The sequence below is a fragment of the Cylas formicarius genome, unplaced genomic scaffold, assembly GCF_029955315.1.
Source record: "Cylas formicarius isolate icCylForm1 unplaced genomic scaffold, icCylForm1.1 PGA_scaffold_12__32_contigs__length_19106922, whole genome shotgun sequence".
Taxonomy (NCBI): Eukaryota; Metazoa; Arthropoda; class Insecta; order Coleoptera; family Brentidae; genus Cylas; species Cylas formicarius.
The window spans coordinates 3,485,161-3,505,279 of NW_026844225.1; the positions used below are offsets into that span (position 1 = coordinate 3,485,161).

Genomic DNA, 20,119 nt, shown 5'->3' on the forward strand with positions numbered 1-20,119 from the left:
ATTTCAAATGGCACATCACCAGAAATAGTTCGACTTTCAAACAGATTTAGCCTTTGTCTGTCGGTTAAGGCGTCTGTCTAGAAATCAGATTCTCTATGGCAGCGTAGGTTCGAAACCTACCTACTGCAAACGACCATTGTTTTGCTTGAAATATAATTTTTGTAATTAGCAGCTCAGCCCAAAAGATTTGGTCAATTATGGGGATTGAGTGCATAAATTTACAACAATATAATGCCCCTATTTTTCAAATGGCACATCAAAAGAAATAGTTCTACTTTCAAACAGATTTAGCCCTGGTCTGTCGGTTAAGGCGTCTGACTAAAAATCAGATTCTCTATGGCAGCGTAGGTTCGAAACCTACCTACTGCGGCCATTGTTTTGCTTGAAATATATATTTTTTAATTAACAGCTCAGCTCAGAAATTCTTCTCAAATATGGGGATTGAGTGCATAAATTTATAAAAATATAATGGCCTTATATGTCAAACGCATGCCACATCACCAGAAATAGTTCGACTTTCAAACAGATATAGCCTTGGTCTGTCGGTTAAGGCATCTGACTATAAATCAGATTCTCTATCAGCATAGGTTCGAAACCTACCTATTGCAAACGATCATTGTTGAAATATAATTTTCGTAAATAGCAGCTTATCCCAGAAAATCTTGTCAATTACGGGGATTGAGTGCATAAATCTATAACAATGTATTGCCCTTATATTTCATATGACACATCACCAGAAATAGTTCTACTTTCAAACAGATTTAGGCCTGGTCTGTCGGTTGAGGCGTCTGACTAGAAATCAGATTCTCCATGGCAGCGTAGTTTCGAAACCTACCTGCTACAAACGACCATTGTTTTGCTTGAAATATAATTTTTGTATTTCGCAGCTCAGCCAAGAAAATTTTGTCAATTATGGGGATTGAGTGCATAAATTTATAACAATATAATGCCCTTATATTTCAAATGGCATATCACCAGAAATAGTTCTACTTGCAAACAGATTTAGTCCTGGTCTGTCGGTTGAGGCGTCTGACTAGAAATCAGATTCTCCATGGCAGCGTAGGTTCGAAACCTACCTACTGCAAACGGCCATTGTTTTGCTTGAAATATAATTTTTGTAATTAGCAGCTCAGCCCAAAAAAATTTGGTCAATTGTGGGGATTGAGTGCATAAATTCATAAAAATATAATGGCCTTATATTTCAAACGCATGGCTCATCACCAAAATAGTTCGACTTTCAAACAGATTTAGCCCTGGTCTGTCGGTTAAAGCGTCTGACTAGAAATTAGATTCTTTATGGCAGCGTAGGTTCGAAACCTACCTACTGCAAACGACCATTCTTTTGTTTGAAATATAATGTTTGTACAAACAGAATTAGCCTTGGTCTGTCGGCTAAGGCGTCTGACTAGAAATTAGATTCTCTATGGCAGCGTAGGTTCGAAACCTACCTATTGCAAACGACCATTGTTTTGTTTGAAATATAATGTTTGTACAAACAGACTTTGCCCTGGTCTGTCGGCTAAGGCGTCTGACTAGAAATCAGATTCTCTATGGCAGTAGATGTATAGTGCCGATATAAGCAACAGAAACCGTACATAACCTCAATTTCCTAACCCCCCCGCAGCGGGGGCCCCCCGCGCGTGGCGTCCTAGTGTCCCCCCTGTCTCCCAGAGTGCGCTCCGCCCCCCACCCAGCTTGTGTAGCGTCCTGTTTTGCCCCGGTTCCGCCCGTCGCTGCTAGATGTCGCGCGCTTGTGTAGCGTCCTGTTTTGCCCCGGTTCCGCCCGTCGCTGCTAGATGTCGCGCGCTCCGACCGTCGTAGGCCCCCCCGGTAGAGGGCGGTGACGGTGCGGCGCGGTGACGCGGTGGATCGGGAGGATAATTAAATAAACTTGAATTTTAATACATTTTATTTTATTTTATTTATAAAATTGGTCTGGCGAGGAGTTTCTTCTTCTTTTTATGTCGATTCAGTCGACCATCCCATTGTTCCTGTTCCTTGCGTTGTTCTTCTTCCCGTTCCCGGAGGAAATCTAAATACGAAGTGCACTCCTCGCCGTCCCACTCCGTCGACCACCCACCCGGGTACTCCTGCTGCTCCTTTGTTTCTTTTGATCCACCGGGTTGCTCCTGCTGCTGGTGATGTTCCCTTGTCGTTTCATGTCGTACCGGGAATTCTAACCCCCGGTACTCTTTGTGTGATTTGAATATGTGACGCCCTAAGCGATGCGCCAACATAATATGCGACTTGTCATACGGACAAACCGCGATTTTTTCTAGAACAAAACAAAGTATGATATGTAGCGTTTCCTATAAAACACACATTTTTTTTTTAAACAAAACTTCCAAAAAGGGGGGTTATCAAATAATTTTAAAAATTGTTTTTTAAGTTATACGCGCATACCAAAATTCACGTTTCAATTCACTGTCATTTAAATGTAAGTGTATTATTGTCAAAAGGGCAAACTGCAATTTTTTAGTACAAAAAATAAACAAAAATATGTATATATTTCGCGTTTTCCCCATAAAACGCACATTTTTGAAACAAAACTTTCAGTAATTTTAAAAATTGTTTATTTTTTAAAAGCCAAAATTCCCTATTCACTGTCATTTAAAAGATATTAAAAACGCTCAATTTAATTCGATTATTATTGTCAAAAAGGCAAACTGCAATTTTTTAGTACAAAAAATAAAACATTTTTGAAACAAATTTAAAAATTGTTTATTTTTTAAAAGCCAAAATTCCCTTTTCCATTCACTGTCATTTAAAAGCTATTAAAAACACTCAATTTAAATCGGTTATTATGCAACGTAAAAAAGATGAGTATCATATTTTAAAACAGGTAGAAACTAACCAAAAAAGTGATAACCCAAACTGAAACCCACAAGAAAAGACGCGCACTGTATAAAGGTAATTAAAATATAAAACTTACCAGTTGTAGGGTCGTAGGGAAATGGACATCGCACTTCTCTATTCATTGCACTGAATATAGTATATAATACACATGCAACGTATTTATACACATGCACTCCCTTCCATGGTTGAATTAAAAGTCGAAAGGTCTTCTACCCACAAGCACCAACGCCGATTTGAATAGACGCGATGTTGTCGCCAGACAACCGTGCAGGTAGGAGTCTCAGGGTCAACACGCTTTCACACGGGAACGCAACCGTTTCGGACGTTGGACGAACGTATGTTGCCGCAAAAGATCAAGGCCAACTTGCTTTCATTTTTTACAATCTCCGTATGGGATGTGGAATTTCAAAACGCGCCGAGTCTAAATGTCAAGTTGTTTTGCTTGTTGAGAATAATAATTAATTGCCCCCTTTATATTTGCTCCGTGGGATTAACGTAATGGGAAAAATTTGTTGCAACGCATGTGGAGGTGTCTTCGTTTGTTAACTTTTAGAAAGTATTCTCGCACCGTATAAATACATCTCATTTTTCTCTGTTTTGTCAGTAGTTGTTTTTGGTATTATTCGTGCAACGTGGAAGCTAACTTAGTGGTTTGGTGTTCGTACAAAAAAGCAGTAAGTACCTTTTTTATTGTCTTATTTTAATTCTTTAACATTTGTTATTATTTTATAAAGTTCCTAAAGATCATCTTAGTACTCTCAACCCGTAACCGCAAATAGAATAGCAGCAATCTTAAGCGTAAGTTTTTTTTATTTTTTTAATTTTGAGATAAAATAATTAATAATAATTTATAGATGGACTTAAGTCAACTGAATCAAACCTGTCTTGCAGAAGGTGATTTTGAGCAGCCGATTGTCAAACTGCATGAATTGCCGATAGGCGTTCCGTTTAAAATTACTAGAGCCAAAATTGTTAATACAAAATTTGGCAATTCCGTGTTGCTGCAATTAGAAAATTCCGTAGTATTTCTTCCTACTCGCGTGACAGAAGCTTTCCGTCCGAGACTAGAACACTTTGCGTCGGGGCAGTACAAACTGGTCTACGAGGGATCCAAAGATATTGGAAAGCCCAACTCTTTAAAGAAATTCAAAATAATTCAAAATTAATCAACATATTATACAGGGTAAGTCTTATTTACTGTTATATATTTAATAAACCACGATGCGCGTAAAGCAGATCATTCATAGAGCGCAAATCTTAATTTTAACCTTACAAAAATTAAAAAAGCATATTTCCGACAAGTTCACTCTTAGAGATAGTGATGTGTGGCTTAGGAGACTAAATAAAAATATTGAATCTTGCAACCAAATCGTTTCTAACGAAAAGGATTTCTCTATTGGGTTAAAAAGAAAATTACAAACTACAATTCAACATCTGAAAGCTATTAGAAAAATTATTCTTAATTATCAACATAAGCATTTTGGATTGGGATTACAAAGTAGTAGCCGCGAGACAAACACAAATGAAATGGTTGTATGGGAATCGGTAGCGTCGTGTTTCCAGGGAAGAGTTCAGACCGGTGTCATAATTAATTTACTTCATAAAGATTTAATTCAATTTTTAAACGATTCTCGTCCAATATTTCAACAAAAAATTAGTCAAATTTTAAAGAAATTTTTATTGCTGAAAGTAAATACCACATTTTGCGGTGAATTTATTAAGGCAAAAAATGATGTCCAAGGCGAAGTTGATGTTAAATATCTGAGTACCGGAAATGCTGTAGTTGATTTAGGAACAGAATTGAATGATTGGTTTGTTGAAAATGTGCAAGATAAAATTTTAAATCAAATGTCAGAGTTTCAGGAACGTGATTCCGGGTGGGCTTTAAATAATATTATTTATTTAGAGATTAACATTAATAAATTTGAAATGGGTAACGGGTCATCCTTCGTTGAGTTGCCTAAAGAAATTGCGAATAAAAGGGCTTGTATTAACATTAGAAATGACGATCAAGCGTGTTTTTATTGGTCAGTTGTATGCGGACTCTTTCCAGCACGTTTTCGTCAGTATTTACCCTCTTCATATCCATACTACAAAAGTGTTTTGAAAACTGAAAATTTACAAACACCTATGGAAATGAATAAAATAAGCAAATTTGAAAAAGACAATGATATTTCCATCAATGTTTATATCTTAGAGCTTAATAAAAATGAAAAAACTAGTTTTTATTCCGTGTTACCTGCACGATTAACAAAAGAAAAACGCGAAAAACATTCAAATTTGTTGTTAATACAAAATAAATATTATCCAAAAGTTAATGATTTTGATCCTGATCCGCAAGATAATGATTATGAAGAAATAAAATATCACTATTGTTACATTAAAAATTTGTCTCGATTAGTTTCCTCACAGCTCAGTAAATATAATCACAAGAAATACATTTGCGATAGGTGTTTGAATTATTTCAATAACGAAACTCGTCTACATGACCACGAAACAATATGTTCCAGTTTCAATGAGTATAAAGTGTCTTTTCCCAAATATGATTACGTTGAATTTCGAAACCATATATATAAACAAAGGACTCCGTTTGTAATTTACGCCGATTTTGAGAGTCAATTGAGAAAAGTAAATTTGAAAATTTCAGATAAAACCTCGAAATACCAAAAGCACGAAGCTTACAGTGCTGCATATTACTTTAAATGTTCTTATGATGATTCAATATCATTTTTCAAAAGTTATCGTGGTCTAGATTGTATTGATTGGTTCGTGGAGGAAATATCTAATTTATCAAAATTTGTTCGTTCAAAATTTAAGGATATTATACCAATGGATAGTGAAATTAGTCTAGATCAAAGGTCGAGTCATTGTCATATTTGTGAAAAACCTTTTTTAAAAGAAGATGTTATTGTTCGTGACCATGATCATTTTACTGGTAAATTTAGAGGTTTTGCCCATCAGGCTTGTAATTTAAATTTTAAAAAAATATTTGTAGTGCCCGTAGTATTCCAGAACCTTTCTGGATACGATAGCCACTTCCTGCTTCCGGTTTTAGCAAAAAAAAGCTATGTATCCATAGTTCCGGTTAATAAGGAAAAATACATCTCTTTTACATATTTCGAACCTGATTATAACATAAAATTTAGATTTATAGATTCGTTTAGATTTTTGGGAGCATCTCTGGATAATTTAGTTTCCAGTATGGATAAAAATGAACTATATATTTTAAGAAAAGAATTTTCCGATCTCGACGAATCAAAATTAAATTTACTGTCGCAAAAAGGTATTTTTTGTTACGATTACATCGACCATATAGACAAATTAAATGAAACAACTTTACCCCCGATTGAAGAATTCTATAATAAATTAAGTGAAAGCAATATTAGTGAAGAAAAATATTCCCACGCACAAAGTGTTTGGCAGTCGTTTGAAATAAAAAATTTAGGCGAGTATTCAGATTTGTATTTAAAAACCGACGTTATTCTTCTGGCAGATATATTCGAAAATTTTCGAAAAACTTGTATGGCAACACACGTTTTGGATCCGGCGTGGTATTTCAGTATGCCCGGGTATACATGGGATTGCATGCTTAGATTCACAAAATGTCGTTTAGAACTTTTGCGCGACATTGACCAAATTATGTTTATCGAGCGGGCTATACGAGGTGGAATTTCGGTGTGTGTTGGTAGATATGCGGAGGCCAACAATAAATATATGCCCAACTACGATTCATCCAGGGATGATTCCTATATCATGTACTTTGACGTCAATAACCTCTATGGCAAGGCCATGTGCGAGCCTCTTCCTTACGGAGGATTCGACTGGATGTCTCATCAAGAGATTGATTCATTTAATGTCATGAACATTCCAGATGAATCTTCCCAAGGATATATCCTAGAGGTAGACCTGGAATACCCGCAGAAATTACATGACACACATAGAGATTTTCCATTTTGTGCCGAACATCGAGTGCCCCCCAATTCAAAGTTACCAAAACTAATGACTACTTTGTATAATAAAGAAAAATACGTCATACACTATCGCAATTTAAAACAGGCTCTCAAAAACGGTCTCGTACTAAAGAAAATTCACAAAATATTAAAATTTAACCAATCTCGTTGGTTGAAATGTTATATCGATCATAATAATAAATTAAGAACCCAAGCAAAGACAAAATTTGGTATAAATTTATACAAATTGTTTAATAATGCCGCTTACGGTAAAACAATGGAAAACATTCGCAAGCATCGTATTGTTAAATTTGTTAAAGCGTGGGATGGTCGCTACGGTGCGAAAAATTTAATTTCTAGTCCTAGATTTCACAGTAGAACCATACTTGATAACAATTTGTTGCTTATAGAATTAAAAAAATCGGAACTTTGCTTTAATAAGCCACTTTATATTGGAATGTCCATATTGGATTTGTCGAAAACGACCATGTACGAGTTTCATTATAATTACATGCTTCCAAATTTGGGTCCCGAAAAATGTAAAATTCAATACATGGATACGGACAGTTTCATTTATAATATCAAATGTTATGACGCATATGAAAGCGTTATTAAGGCCGATTTAACAAAATTTGACACGTCTGATTATCCTAATGACAATCCCTATAATATACCGCAAATCAACAAAAAGGTTTTGGGGTTGATGAAGGATGAGACTAATGGCACCATCATTAGTCATTATGCTGGGTTAAGGTCGAAAATGTATACTTTCAAAATTTTAACGGGTTCGGTAGTTAAAAAGTCAAAGGGTATTCAGTACAATATTGTAAAAAATAAAATTTCATTTGATGACTACGTAGAATGCTTAACAAATTTTAGGGAAAAGTACGCCACTCAACGAACCATTCGTTCATACACTCACAATGTATTTAGCATCGAACAAACAAAAGTTGCCTTGAGTCCTTTAGACGATAAACGTTATCTTTTGCCGAATTCATATGAAACGCTTCCGTGGGGACATTATAAAGTGCCGTAATTATTTTTTAATATATTTTTGTTACAGATTATGGTCAAGCAACTTACATTAGAAAGCCTTTGTATTATAACAATTTGCGAAAATATTAGGTGTAGTGCTGATTTTTTGCTTGAGTCACCTTTGCCTTGGAAACTAACGATACTAATATTTAAATATTATTCGAAATATAGATGGAGGTACCTTAAACAACTAGCGCTCCAGTCTGATGGCAATTCTTTATTAAATTTAGAATTCATTCTGTTGAATAAGAGATTTGGATCGTCTTACAGAAATAGCATTTTGGCAACTCCAACCATTGATTTTGACGGAGAATCCGCTTACTGTTTATGGGTCAGTTATTACAGGATAAAATATTCGGAAATTTTAGTTTGTAAATCTTGTCACTTTATATTTCAAGTAGTTAAAAAATTTAAAAAGAAAAATTTTAGACTTTTATTGGATCACTATCATTTACAGCTGGATATAAATAATTTGAATGATGTATATCACGATAAACAATTTTGGTGTCAAAGCTGCTTTGAAGAAGTTTTGTTCACTGTAGAAACTGAAGATGAATGTAATTTAATGCTTCACGATGAGAGAAAATATGGAAAAAAGTTACGCTTTTCTGATAGCACATTGAACTATTAATACTGTGGTTTTATTATAACATATGTAACTGTAGATAAGGCTTTTATGTATTGATTGTATGCCATTGTATTGCAACAAGAATAAACATGTATATATTTAGACGCTATTTTCTTTTTTACCACCACCACAACACCGCATAATAATTACACAGAAGTTTGTAATTGTATAATTTATTTATTATATACATTATTACTATTTTACAATTTCGTTAAATGCTAAATTATTAAATTGTTCTAGTTTTCTTTTGCACTCTTGAGCTTGCATCCGCGCCACTTGCAAGTCTGTATTAAAAAGCGCAATTTGTGTTTCAATTTCGTTGATATTGCACTCTAATCCCGACAACTGAGACGCCAAGTTTCTTTTTAAATTGAATGCCTCACAAATGACACTTTTTTCTCTACCGTCCGTGAACACTTCGAGCCAATCAGCGGATGACGTTGGAGCTGCAAACGCTTCACTTGTGGTAGTTTTCTTCTTCTTCTTGCGGGATACGACCGACGCACTTTGTTTTCGTTTGGTCGCAGATTTTTTGGTTTGTTGCTCTACAGGAACGAAGCTGGACGGGAGCACTTCTGATGAAGGAAATTGCAACTCGAAATTTTCCAATAAATTATACAATTCGTTGGATGTCACAATTTTCTCTTGAGCCATCATATACACGTATTTATGTCAGAACTTCTAAATCGAGACTAAATTTATTTCAAAACGTCTACGTTGTCTACCCACGAATCGTGCGACTTATCCAATCCCAACCAGCGCACGAGAACCATATTGCCTCGTCTGCGCAACACCTTTTCGACGAGATATAAGTCCGGGTTAACTGTCTTCTGCAATTCTTCTTCATAAAATCCGCCCATTATGGGTTTACCCTGCATATCTTGAAGCAAATACGTTACGGGGTTAGTAACCCGTACTTTAACAATTTTAAACAATTCCGTGGTCCAATTCGGTGTATAACCTTTGTTGAAAACGTGCTTGACTTTGCTGATTCTAACGATGTCGCCGACTTTAAGTTTACGAGGACCGAATATTTTTATGCTACTATACGCGGTTTTCAAAATTCTCTTTTCGTTGCTCTTACTCACATCGATGGGTTTCGTACCCGTCGTTCTATGTTTTGTGTTATTGTATTCATCAACGATAGAGGCGAGCACATCGATCCATTTGTACGTCCCGCGTAAAGAAAAATGTCGAAACAATTTCTCTTTGAGGGTACGTATCACCCGTTCGACAATTGAGGCCTTTTTTATGCTATACGTACTATAGTGGTTAATTTTATGCTTATCCACAAGTTTCAGAAACGTGTCGTTGTAAAATTCTTTACCGAGATCCGTTTGCAAGTTTTGAGGGTGCCGTCCGTCCTTGAGAATTTTGGAAAACGCCTTGGCGACTTCGACCCCGGTTTTGGTTTTCAACGGGCGACACCATACATATTTTGAGAAACAGTCTATCACAACCAGCACGAATTTAAAATTTCTGTTTTGTTTGCTGTAGCGATCTAATTGGGCCAGATCCGCTTGCCACAGGTCATCCATCCCTCGTATTATAGTCCGGCGGCGAGCATAATTTCTGCGTGCCGGCTTGTGCAGTTCTCGAACCAGTTGTACCTTCTCTTTATTCATAATGTGTGTTCGGTTGCGATGGAGGATTTAAAACCCTTTGTTTCAATACCTTCATTATATTCTCATTTTCGTTCGTAAGTCGCTCCATTTTGGTTACAATATCATGAAATTGCTGTGACAAAACGGCGACTTTTGTCATGTGCTTTTCCAAATCTTTCTTTGCGCTCATTTCGCTTAGCTTTTGGTGGAAAACTTCGCGAAACTGCATAATTTCATTTTCGAGTGTAGTGCTACTCATTTTCAGTTGTTCTTCAAGACGCGAGAATTTAGTTTTGTCTTCAATTTGTAATCTTTTCGTGTACGCTTCGAGTTTCTGTCCAATAATCTTTCTCAATGCAATTTTTAATAAATTACTTGTCTCATCCACATATTTTTTGTTAGCCACGTCACCGTCATCGCTAGGCGTTTGGACATTGCAAATTTTTAAATTGTTCATATTGACGTTTCCGTCTGGCATATAGTCGAGGGCGCTTCTAATCACAGTATTAGTGAAGGGTCGTTTAGAGCGCAGCGCGCTAGAACGTCCAAACTTGTCCAGACTCATCGTTAAACTAACGTATAAAACCTGATTCTTTTAGCTCTTCAACGATTGAAACTATTTCGTTATCATGAGACGTGTTGCCTGCGTGTTTCGACGCGATTAGTAATTTCAGACGCTCTACGAGTTCATTGACGTCGTCCCAGTATACATATTCAGTAGGAGCGTCATTATAACGCATATTATAACCTTGACCGCTGTACGAGTACGAACGCGACTGAGATTTTATTAAGGGTCGGATGACCTTGGTATATTTTGGTACAGTCGATGCGCCTTTCAGACGTCCGATCGCGTCCCTGTGCACCTGGGTAGCCTCCATTATTTTTTTATATTGTGCCAAATCGTCTTTTGTGTATGCTATGGGATCTTTTAAAAACACCAAATTATACAAGCCGCGGGTACCGGAATATCTCTCGCCGTCTACAATAATATCGCCAGATCCTTGATGAAAATCCAGCGATTTATTGCCGAGAAACCATTTGGATGATATTTTGTCGTAAACGGGTCCGTAAACAATATCGGTGTCGGGCGATTTTACCCATAAATTTTGAATATATGAATGGGAAATTTCTGGATATTGTTCCAGGTATGATTGAAGGGATGCGTTGGCCACGCTCGATGTGTCAAACACATCATCTTCCTCCTCATCGATATTTTGCATCTCAACGCTCTTATTGGGATCCGGCGTTTCCTGAATTTCTTCCATAGGCAAAAATGATACGTTAACCTTATTTTTTGTTTCTTCGTTCGGTTCCTTTTTGTGTTCCCGCTTGACACCTCGACGTTCAGTTTTTATTTCTGCCGGTGACGGTGATAGCTTTATTTTTGCTATACGTTCTAGCGGCTCGCTGACGGGTTTGAAAAGCTTCCGAATTGACGCATCCTCTTCGCTCTTACCCAATTTTAATGTTAAATACTTCTTTCGAATAGATCTAGACAACTCGTTTACTTTTTTTTTTAGCGCCGCGTCGGCGATGTCGGCGGACGTCGCCTTCATGACTGTTTCTATCGACAATTAAATATCGACTTTTATATATTTGTCGAAACCCTTGCGGTAGCGTCCGTTTTTTACGTCGAAATCTTTGACAATTATCAAACAGCCGTACTTTTCTTTCCAGCACTCGGAACAAATTTGTTTAAACGTGTCGTATGAAACGTCGGGTGAGACATGTTCATCATAAACGTGACGTAAATTCATGTCATCCTGTTTAAACAACGCGACAATATTGCAATTGTCACGTATCAATTGCTTGGGTACCTTGGAGTATGTCTGACAGAGATAAATAGCGTCGATGGCCTTGTGTCGGCACATCGAAAAATACTCGCGAATTTTATCTTGCTTGTCGCACGCCACGTCGTCGAAAATAAACAGAGAATTCTCTTTCGCGTCGCTGGGGTCGATTATCGAGTCTCTTTCACTGTAGGGATAATATCCAACTCCTTTGACATTGCTCAATACGCGAGATAACAGTTGATATTTTGGTTGATACAACGACTTTGAGTAGACGTAAACATTTTCGAAACTTGCCCCGTTGGGGTTAAAGAGTAGCGCTAACATGGTGTTGGTTTTGCCGCAACCGCTAGGTCCGCAAAACACCGCCCTAAATGAATTGGGTAGCAGTTGACCGTGTTTGCTTTTGTTAAAGAAACCATCTCCGCAAACCAAATCTAAATTATCGATGGGGAGCTTGAGTTTCTGCTGCACCACCCGCATGACTACAATGTTTATTCGAGACACCTCGTATATATATACGACACAAGCAATTTCCTTTAATTAGTATGTTATGCTTCGCGTCCGGAAGTGGTCTCGTTAACACGCTTATTAACAAGTTACCTTTTGAAGTACACATTCCGGGTTACCAGTTTTGCGGTCCCGGTACAAAATTGGAAAAACGCTTGAACCGAGGCGATAGCGGGGTGAATCCTTTGGACGCTGCGTGTAAGGTACACGACATTGCCTATTCGCAAAATAAATCGTTAGACGAACGTCATAAAGCGGATAAAGAATTGGAAACGCGTGCGTGGCAGCGAGTAAAATCTAAAGACGCAAAGTTTGGTGAAAAAGCTGCCGCATTCTTTGTCACCGCGACTATGAAAACTAAACGTAAGCTCGGTATGGGTCAACAACGGCGTCCCTCTGTTTCGTTTCGACAGGGTGTCGTGAAAAAGGTTCGCAATGCATTAAAGAAGAAACAATTGTTTCATATCGATAACCCTAAAATGCTTAGAAGATCGGCACTGGAAGCGCTTCGAGCTGGCAGAGCCGCTGTAAGAAAAGCGGGAGGACGTAAAAAAATTAGGCTACCTAGAATTATACCGTTCGAATCAAAATCGGGCGGTATTTTACCACTTTTACCGTTATTAGGAGCGCTAGGGGCTTTAGGTTCGCTCTCGGGCGGAGCCGCTGCTATCGCTAAAACTGTCATCGATGCGAAAAACGCACGAAAGAAACTCGAAGAGGACAACCGCCATAACCGAGCTATGGAAGAGATTGGAAAAAAGGGATCGGGTCTATTCTTGAAAAAGAGTCCGCGCGGCGGATTCGGTCTTTATCTGAAGAAACAAAAAAACTCCCAATAAAGCTACCCAGAAGGGCTCTATACGACGTCGATTTAATATCTCTGGCGCGCAAATTAAAAATTCCTCACTTCAGGGGTGTTTTTATGCGAGATAGTTTACCCCGTCGAATCAGATCGCAAGAATGCGGAATCGTAAATTTGGATGTTCGTCGAAATAGAGGAACCCACTGGGTAGCATACAAAAAGAGGAAGGGAAACGATGTTGAGTATTTTGACAGTTTCGGTAACCTTAAACCACCCGCAGAACTTGTTAAATATTTCGGCAACAGCGCCAATATCTACTATAATCACGATAGATATCAAAAGTTTACGCAATACAATTGCGGTCATTTGTGTTTGCAATTTCTCTATAAAAAGGACTGAAATCGCGGACCTATAAGCAGTCAACATGTCGATCATATTTACGTTAAAAGGGAACACGTCGACATTATCCATCGACTTTGTCAATCCGCTGCAGTTGGATGAAGATGTAGAGTACGGTTTAGCGCTGATTGGATTCCACTCTTACAACAACATTCCCAACATAGATAAGGGTTCGAATAAATTTTACTACTTCGATGGTAACAATAAAGAAAACGTAATTGAAATTCCGACCGGGTCCTATGAAATTAGCGACATTGAAACCTACATTAACGAACATCTGCCAAAAAATAAGGAAGAGAAGAATACGATCCCAAAGTTAATAGAGGAGATATCAATCAAACCCAACAATAATACGATAAAGTGTGAAATCTACAGCCCCGTATACGGGGTAAACTTTAAACAACACTCGGACAGTATCGGAAAATTATTGGGGTTTTCACAGAAAATTTTGGAGCCCAATATTATGCATTCCTCAGATTTACCCGTGGATATAATAAAAGTGCGAACGATACATGTAGATAGTAACATAACGTCTGGAGCGTTCTACAACGACAGACCTTCGCACACAATTTACGAGTTTGCCTTGTCCGTCGATCCGGGGTACGCCATCGACGAAACTCCTAAATATCTAACGTACTTGCCAGTAAACAAACGACAAATCTACAACATTACCCTACAGGTTCTGGATCAAAACTTTGAGTTGGTTAATTTCCGAGGTGAAGAAATCATCATTAGATTGGAACTTAAAAAATTAACGTAATGTTGATTTTCAACTCAATCGGAGACGCTGGTGAATATAAAAAAGCGAACATCCAAACGGTAGGGTTAGTAACAAAACCGAGGCGTATCCGTAAAGGTCGTCTTACATTGAGCAACAAACAATTTCTCCGATCACTGGGCTACGATGTTATCGAATCAAATATTCGACATACACAGAAAGCCAAAATTTGATGAATCTATCCAGCGCGTGGAGACCCGCACCTATCATCCCTTTGTGAAATCTTTTTTGAACAACGACACCATTGAGATCACGATCAATCAAGGAGATGCCTGGCTGCTTATGTACGACGCTGCTATTTGCATTAAGGGATCGCTGAAACGTCTCACGGGAACCGACCAAGTGCAATTTGTAAACAATGCAGGAGCATTTTTTTTTGAAACTATATCGTACGAGCTGAATGGGAAAGAAGTGGATAGCGTGCGTGATCCGGGTATAGTTAGTACGATTAGAGGTTATCTATGTTACTCGAAAGATGACTCATCGCATCTAGATATTTCCGGCTGGAATTTCCCTGAAAATGCGATTCACGATACAGAAAATGGACATTTTAGCATGCGAATCCCGTTACGACACTTTTTAAACATATTTAATGATTATAATATGATAACTTGTGGAAAACAAACCATAAGATTGGTAAGAGCCAGACATGACAAAAATTGTATGATAATTAAACCAATGGGCGGTGTTGCGGCCAGTGCAATTAAAACAACGGCGGAATTAAAAATTGATAGTGTCGATCTTAGGGTCAAGCACATATTTCCAAACGACGAAATCAAATTGGCTCTGCTGAAATCGATTAGATTAGATCAACCCATATTGATACCCTATAGACGATGGGAACTTCATGAATATCCTGCCCTAACCGCGGGCTCTACCAAAGAAATTTGGTCTGTCAAGACGTGCGCGGCTATCGAAAGCCCCCGATACGTAATAGTCGCTTTTCAAACAAATCGCAAAGACAACGAAGCGAAAAATGCGACGCTTTTCGATCACGTCGACGTAACGGATATAAGATTAACACTAAACGGAGAATATTACCCTCACGAACGTTTACGATTAGATTTTGAAAAGAATGACTTCGTGGAAGCGCATCACAATTACACGGATTTCTACCCCAGTTATAAGGGATGTGAGGAAAAAACTGCGTTGCTTGACTATATGGCTTTCAAAAACTGCGCGATTTTCGTCATTGACTGTTCTCGAAGAAACGACAGTGTAAAATCCAACACTGTCGACGTAAAGTTAGACATCGAAGCAAAAAAGGGATTTCCCGCGAATACACGTGCCTATTGCATCATCATTCACGATTGTATCGTGGAACAACTACCGCTCAGCGAGATTGTTCGAAATCTAACATAAATACCGCCGGAGGAACCTAATCTTAACCAGTCATATTAAAAATGCGCATCGTTGCGGTAGATATTCAAGGCTTCCAGTTAGAAGATGGATTTGTCGTTAAAGAAATGGCTGTCTACAATGGATGTCAAATTAGTCATTACGTTTTGAAACCGCCGCGTGAATATTGCACGTTGACCGGTGCAGAAAAAAGAACGGTACGCTGGCTCGAACAATATCATCACGGTCTCAAATACAGTTCTGGTTTTGTTCAATATTCCGACATTGATACGTTGATCGGACTACTGATAGAAAATGCTGACTTGATATACGTGAGAGGAAGATCAAAAATGGAATTTTTAATGTCGAAAATGGATCAGGAGGATGTCGCATGCAGAGTCATTAACGTGGAGAAATTCGATGATGATAATTGGTTGAATCCGCCGAAATTTCAACCGGATCACGCCCATTGCATGTTTCACTCCGGAGGAAGACTGCGCATGTGCGCGTTGAGAAATTCTGCCCTTTTATATAATTGGTTGTATTCAAGGATCCCTGTATGAAATAAAACTTTCTTTATTTAAATAAGACTTTTTATTTCAATCCAAAAAAATTAATAATACATTTACACGTAAAAATAAAGCACGCTAATGCTATGATATGAATACAAACTGCGAAACTGTAATCTATTGAAGTATAATTCTTTTTTCGTTCCATTTCTCGAGTAATATTCTGCGTCATCTCACGCAAAATAGCGACTAAAAGCGTTTGGTTCATCACTTCTCTTTGTTATTTTACCTATAAAAGATTAGCTAGGAACCGAATACATTTTAGTATTTTACTGACCTTGAACGAGATGAGAGTCTTGTTGCTATGCTACGCTGTCTTTACTACCTGTTCGGACGTGTCGACGATAGTCGCCGCGCTGCCCGAGGAAGGTGTGATTGAATATTTACAAAAATTCGGATTCCTTTCACCTAACGACAACGAATCTTTAACGCAGATCAATGCGTCGAGTTTGCAACGTGCCCTAATGGATTTTCAGGATTTCTATAATTTACCGGTGGATGGTACTCTTAATAACGAAACCGTCGAACTAATAAATAAACCCCGATGTGGTGTAATAGAAAATGCCTTCACGACTGTTTCGCGATGGCAGAAAACGGATTTAAATTGGTATATTCAAGTACCGCCCAGTCACTATCAAGAGTTAAAAGTGCTGGCAACCGAGGTTTTTAAAATATGGAGTGATGAATCAAATTTAAATTTTTTCTTAAATTACTCAGAGCCGGATATAATGATTTTGATGTCTGACAAATATACTACCCACAGACAAAGCATAAGATGTAAAGGGAACGAATCCTGTCCTTTTGCTTTTGACGGAAGGGGTAACATATTAGGACATGCATTTTTTCCAAATCAACAACAAGAGTGCGTGGAAGTTCATTTGGATAAATCCGAAGATTGGTACTACGGTTTAGAAGTGCCTGCGCCCGGAGGAAAAACGAGCTTGTTTACTGTGTTGTTCCACGAAATTGGACATACGTTGGGTTTGGCGCACAGTAACGATCGCAATGCCATTATGTACCCTTGGTATAGCTTAAATTCTAAGACATTGTCATACGACGATGTTGCAGGTCTTCAACGTTTATATGGTAAAAAAACCACAACCACCGCCCGCGTAACAACTCCGACCACAACAACATCAACTACCACTACTACCACAACTACGAAACCTCCGATAGGGAAAAACGAAACAAAAGTACCAGATTTGTGTCACGTAAATCCATCCATATTTTTGGTTACGTCTAACCATCATATGTATCTATTTTACGACAAATGGGTTTGGATAATAAGATTAGGTGATAAAGTCTACATGGAACCTAAAATGATATCAGATTATGTCCCTATTTACGCTCCTATTTCGCATATCTACCAGAGACCCAACGGACAACTTTTGGTAGTCACCGGTGATTCGTTTTATTTACTTCACTTCCCGAGTTTCACGGTAGTGGGCGACCGACAAAGCGTCCAGCGACTGGGTGTGCCTGCGGGTAAAACAGTGAACGCTATTTTTAATACGTATGGCGGTCGAACGTATATATTTTACGGTAAACGCTACTATGCAGAAATAGACGAGTGTTCTTTGAGTGCGAGTGAACACGGTTTTACTACGGAACTGTTTCCGGGTCTGCCCGACGATTTGTCGGGCGCGTTTCGATACACCAACGGACATTTGTATTTTTTCAAAGAGAAAACGTATTACGAATACAACGAATTTTTGAATAAATTAACGAGAGTCGGTGAAATAGACTTGAGTCTTGTCGCAATTAATTGTCCCACAGAGAGTGTCTTTAAACAAATTAGGGATTTGTTAAGAAAGTTATCGATCTTTCACAACAATGAATAAGAAGTTAGTTTTCTTCGACGATTTTAGAAGCTTGGATACCGATCAACTTGAATTGATTCCTGTGCAACATTTCTTGGAGCATGTGAGACCGCACGATTTGTTAAATATGTGGCATAAGTTACCAGTACGACATCGCAACAATTTTGAATTGCAAACTCATTTGCCCTGCTTTGTTCACTATAACAGACCGGACAGCAAAATGCATATCGACGGCCCGGCACCTCCCCAGAATAAATGTCATTATTGTTTGAGTGTTATAAAAGCAGTTACCGAGATCTAGGATAGATTCATTCGGGCTAGAAACATGGTTTTGTTAAGTGCTCACTTTGTTTTGTTGTCGGCTGTGGTACAAAACGTTTTCTATATACATAAACCTAAGGATGTGATTGAAGCGTTCGTTTGTTTCAAAAATCATAATAATCGGTGCATTTGGCCCGATACGTGGACGCGTATGCAACTCGCTCAGGTCAACGGAATCGACAAGCTACAAACTTTTAGCGTGACATTGTCGAATAACACTACCGCAGATAAGCCGTATTTAAATTACAAGGTACGTTTCGTTTTCGCGAACCGGAGCTACGAAGACCACGGCGAATGGCAAACGATCGCTATCAAGAATTCCAATAACACCAGCGGCGGCGTTAACGACAATTGCGGTAACGAATACAACATCTCGGCAGATCGAAAAACTATTTTAATCCCGCTATATGTAACTACGTGCGCTTGTTTGCTTCTTTTGGCAAAATGCTTATTCAAATTGACTAAATGTAAATATCTCTCTTAATTACACCGATAGTGGGGGGTTGTTGATATATAAGTACATTTGAATTTGATACCGAAGTCAGTCTGTTTGTCACAATGTGTAACAAAGTGGTCACTATCGATGAAAACACGATTTTCGAAATAAAGAATTCAGGTGTCCGTTTCATCTTCAAGAACAAGCACATAGATTTTCAAGTCCAGGATTTTTGGGATTTTTTGTTCTTTCTGGAGGACGAGGTGGGAGAAATCATGTTCTGGAACGACATAACAGTCTACATCGGGAGCAGTATCGAGGTGACCTATTCGAACGAAGAAGAGAGCTGTGAGTTGATACTGAAACGGGATCATGGCGACGAAATTATCCTCGACCGCGATGAAGTAGAAAATCTCATGGACCAGAAACACCGCTTGTACGAAGCATTACGTTGTCTACATATGAGCTAATAAATATTTACTATTGTATCTATAGTTTTTCTTTTATTAAACCGTGATTATTGAGACACTCTGTATAAGTCACTCGACTTGTTTACCGACGACCCGATCACCCGCGTCACCGCGCGACACCGTCGCCGTGCCGCACCGTCACCGCCCTCTACCGGGGGGGCCTACGACGGTCGGAGCGCGCGACATCTAGCAGCGACGGGCGGAACCGGGGCAAAACAGGACGCTACACAAGCGCGCGACATCTAGCAGCGACGGGCGGAACCGGGGCAAAACAGGACGCTACACAAGCTGGGTGGGGGGCGGAGCGCACTCTGGTAGACAGGGGGGACACTAGGACGCCACGCGCGGGGGGCCCCCGCTGCGGGGGGGTTAGGAAATTGAGGTTATGTACGGTTTCTGTTGCTTATATCGGCACTATACATCTACTTATGGCAGCGTAGGTTCGAAACCTACCTACTGCAAATGACCTTTGTTTTATTTGAAATATAATGTTTGTAATTAGCAGCTCAGCCCAAAAAATTTGGTCAACTATGGGGATTGAGTGCATAAATTTATAAAAATATAATGGCCTTATATTTCAAACGCATGGCTCATCACCAAAATAGTTCGACTTTCAAACAGATTTAGCCCTGGTCGGTCGGTTAAGGCGTCTGACTAGAAATTAGATTCTCTATGGCAGCGTAGGTTCGAAACCTACCTACTGCAAACGACCATTGTTTTGTTTGAAATATAATGTTTGTACAAACAGAATTAGCCTTGGTCTGTCGGCTAAGGCGTCTGACTAGAAATTAGATTCTCTATGGCAGCGTAGGT

At 38.6% G+C, this 20,119-nt stretch overlaps 1 protein-coding gene across 4 annotated transcripts; it reads left to right on the top strand.

The window, feature by feature from the left end:
- Window positions 1-3,121: 3,121 nt before the first annotated feature.
- LOC132695564 (uncharacterized) lies at window positions 3,122-9,364 on the top strand. Of its 4 annotated transcripts, none has more exons than XR_009617854.1 (4): window positions 3,122-3,530; window positions 3,591-3,654; window positions 3,711-8,212; window positions 8,271-9,364. XR_009617854.1 is itself a non-coding variant. In XM_060659875.1 (3 exons), the coding sequence occupies exon 3, from the start codon at window positions 4,078-4,080 to the stop codon at window positions 7,840-7,842; it is 3,765 nt and encodes a 1,254-aa protein (XP_060515858.1). In that variant the 5' UTR covers window positions 3,122-3,530; window positions 3,591-3,654; window positions 3,711-4,077; the 3' UTR covers window positions 7,843-9,364. The 4 variants fall into 4 exon arrangements, 2 of the variants coding, with proteins under 2 accessions (XP_060515858.1, XP_060515859.1); XR_009617855.1 differs by having other exon boundaries at window positions 3,125-3,530; window positions 3,711-4,039; window positions 7,870-9,364; XM_060659875.1 differs by having other exon boundaries at window positions 3,711-9,364.
- The last annotated feature ends 10,755 nt before the right edge of the window (window positions 9,365-20,119 follow it).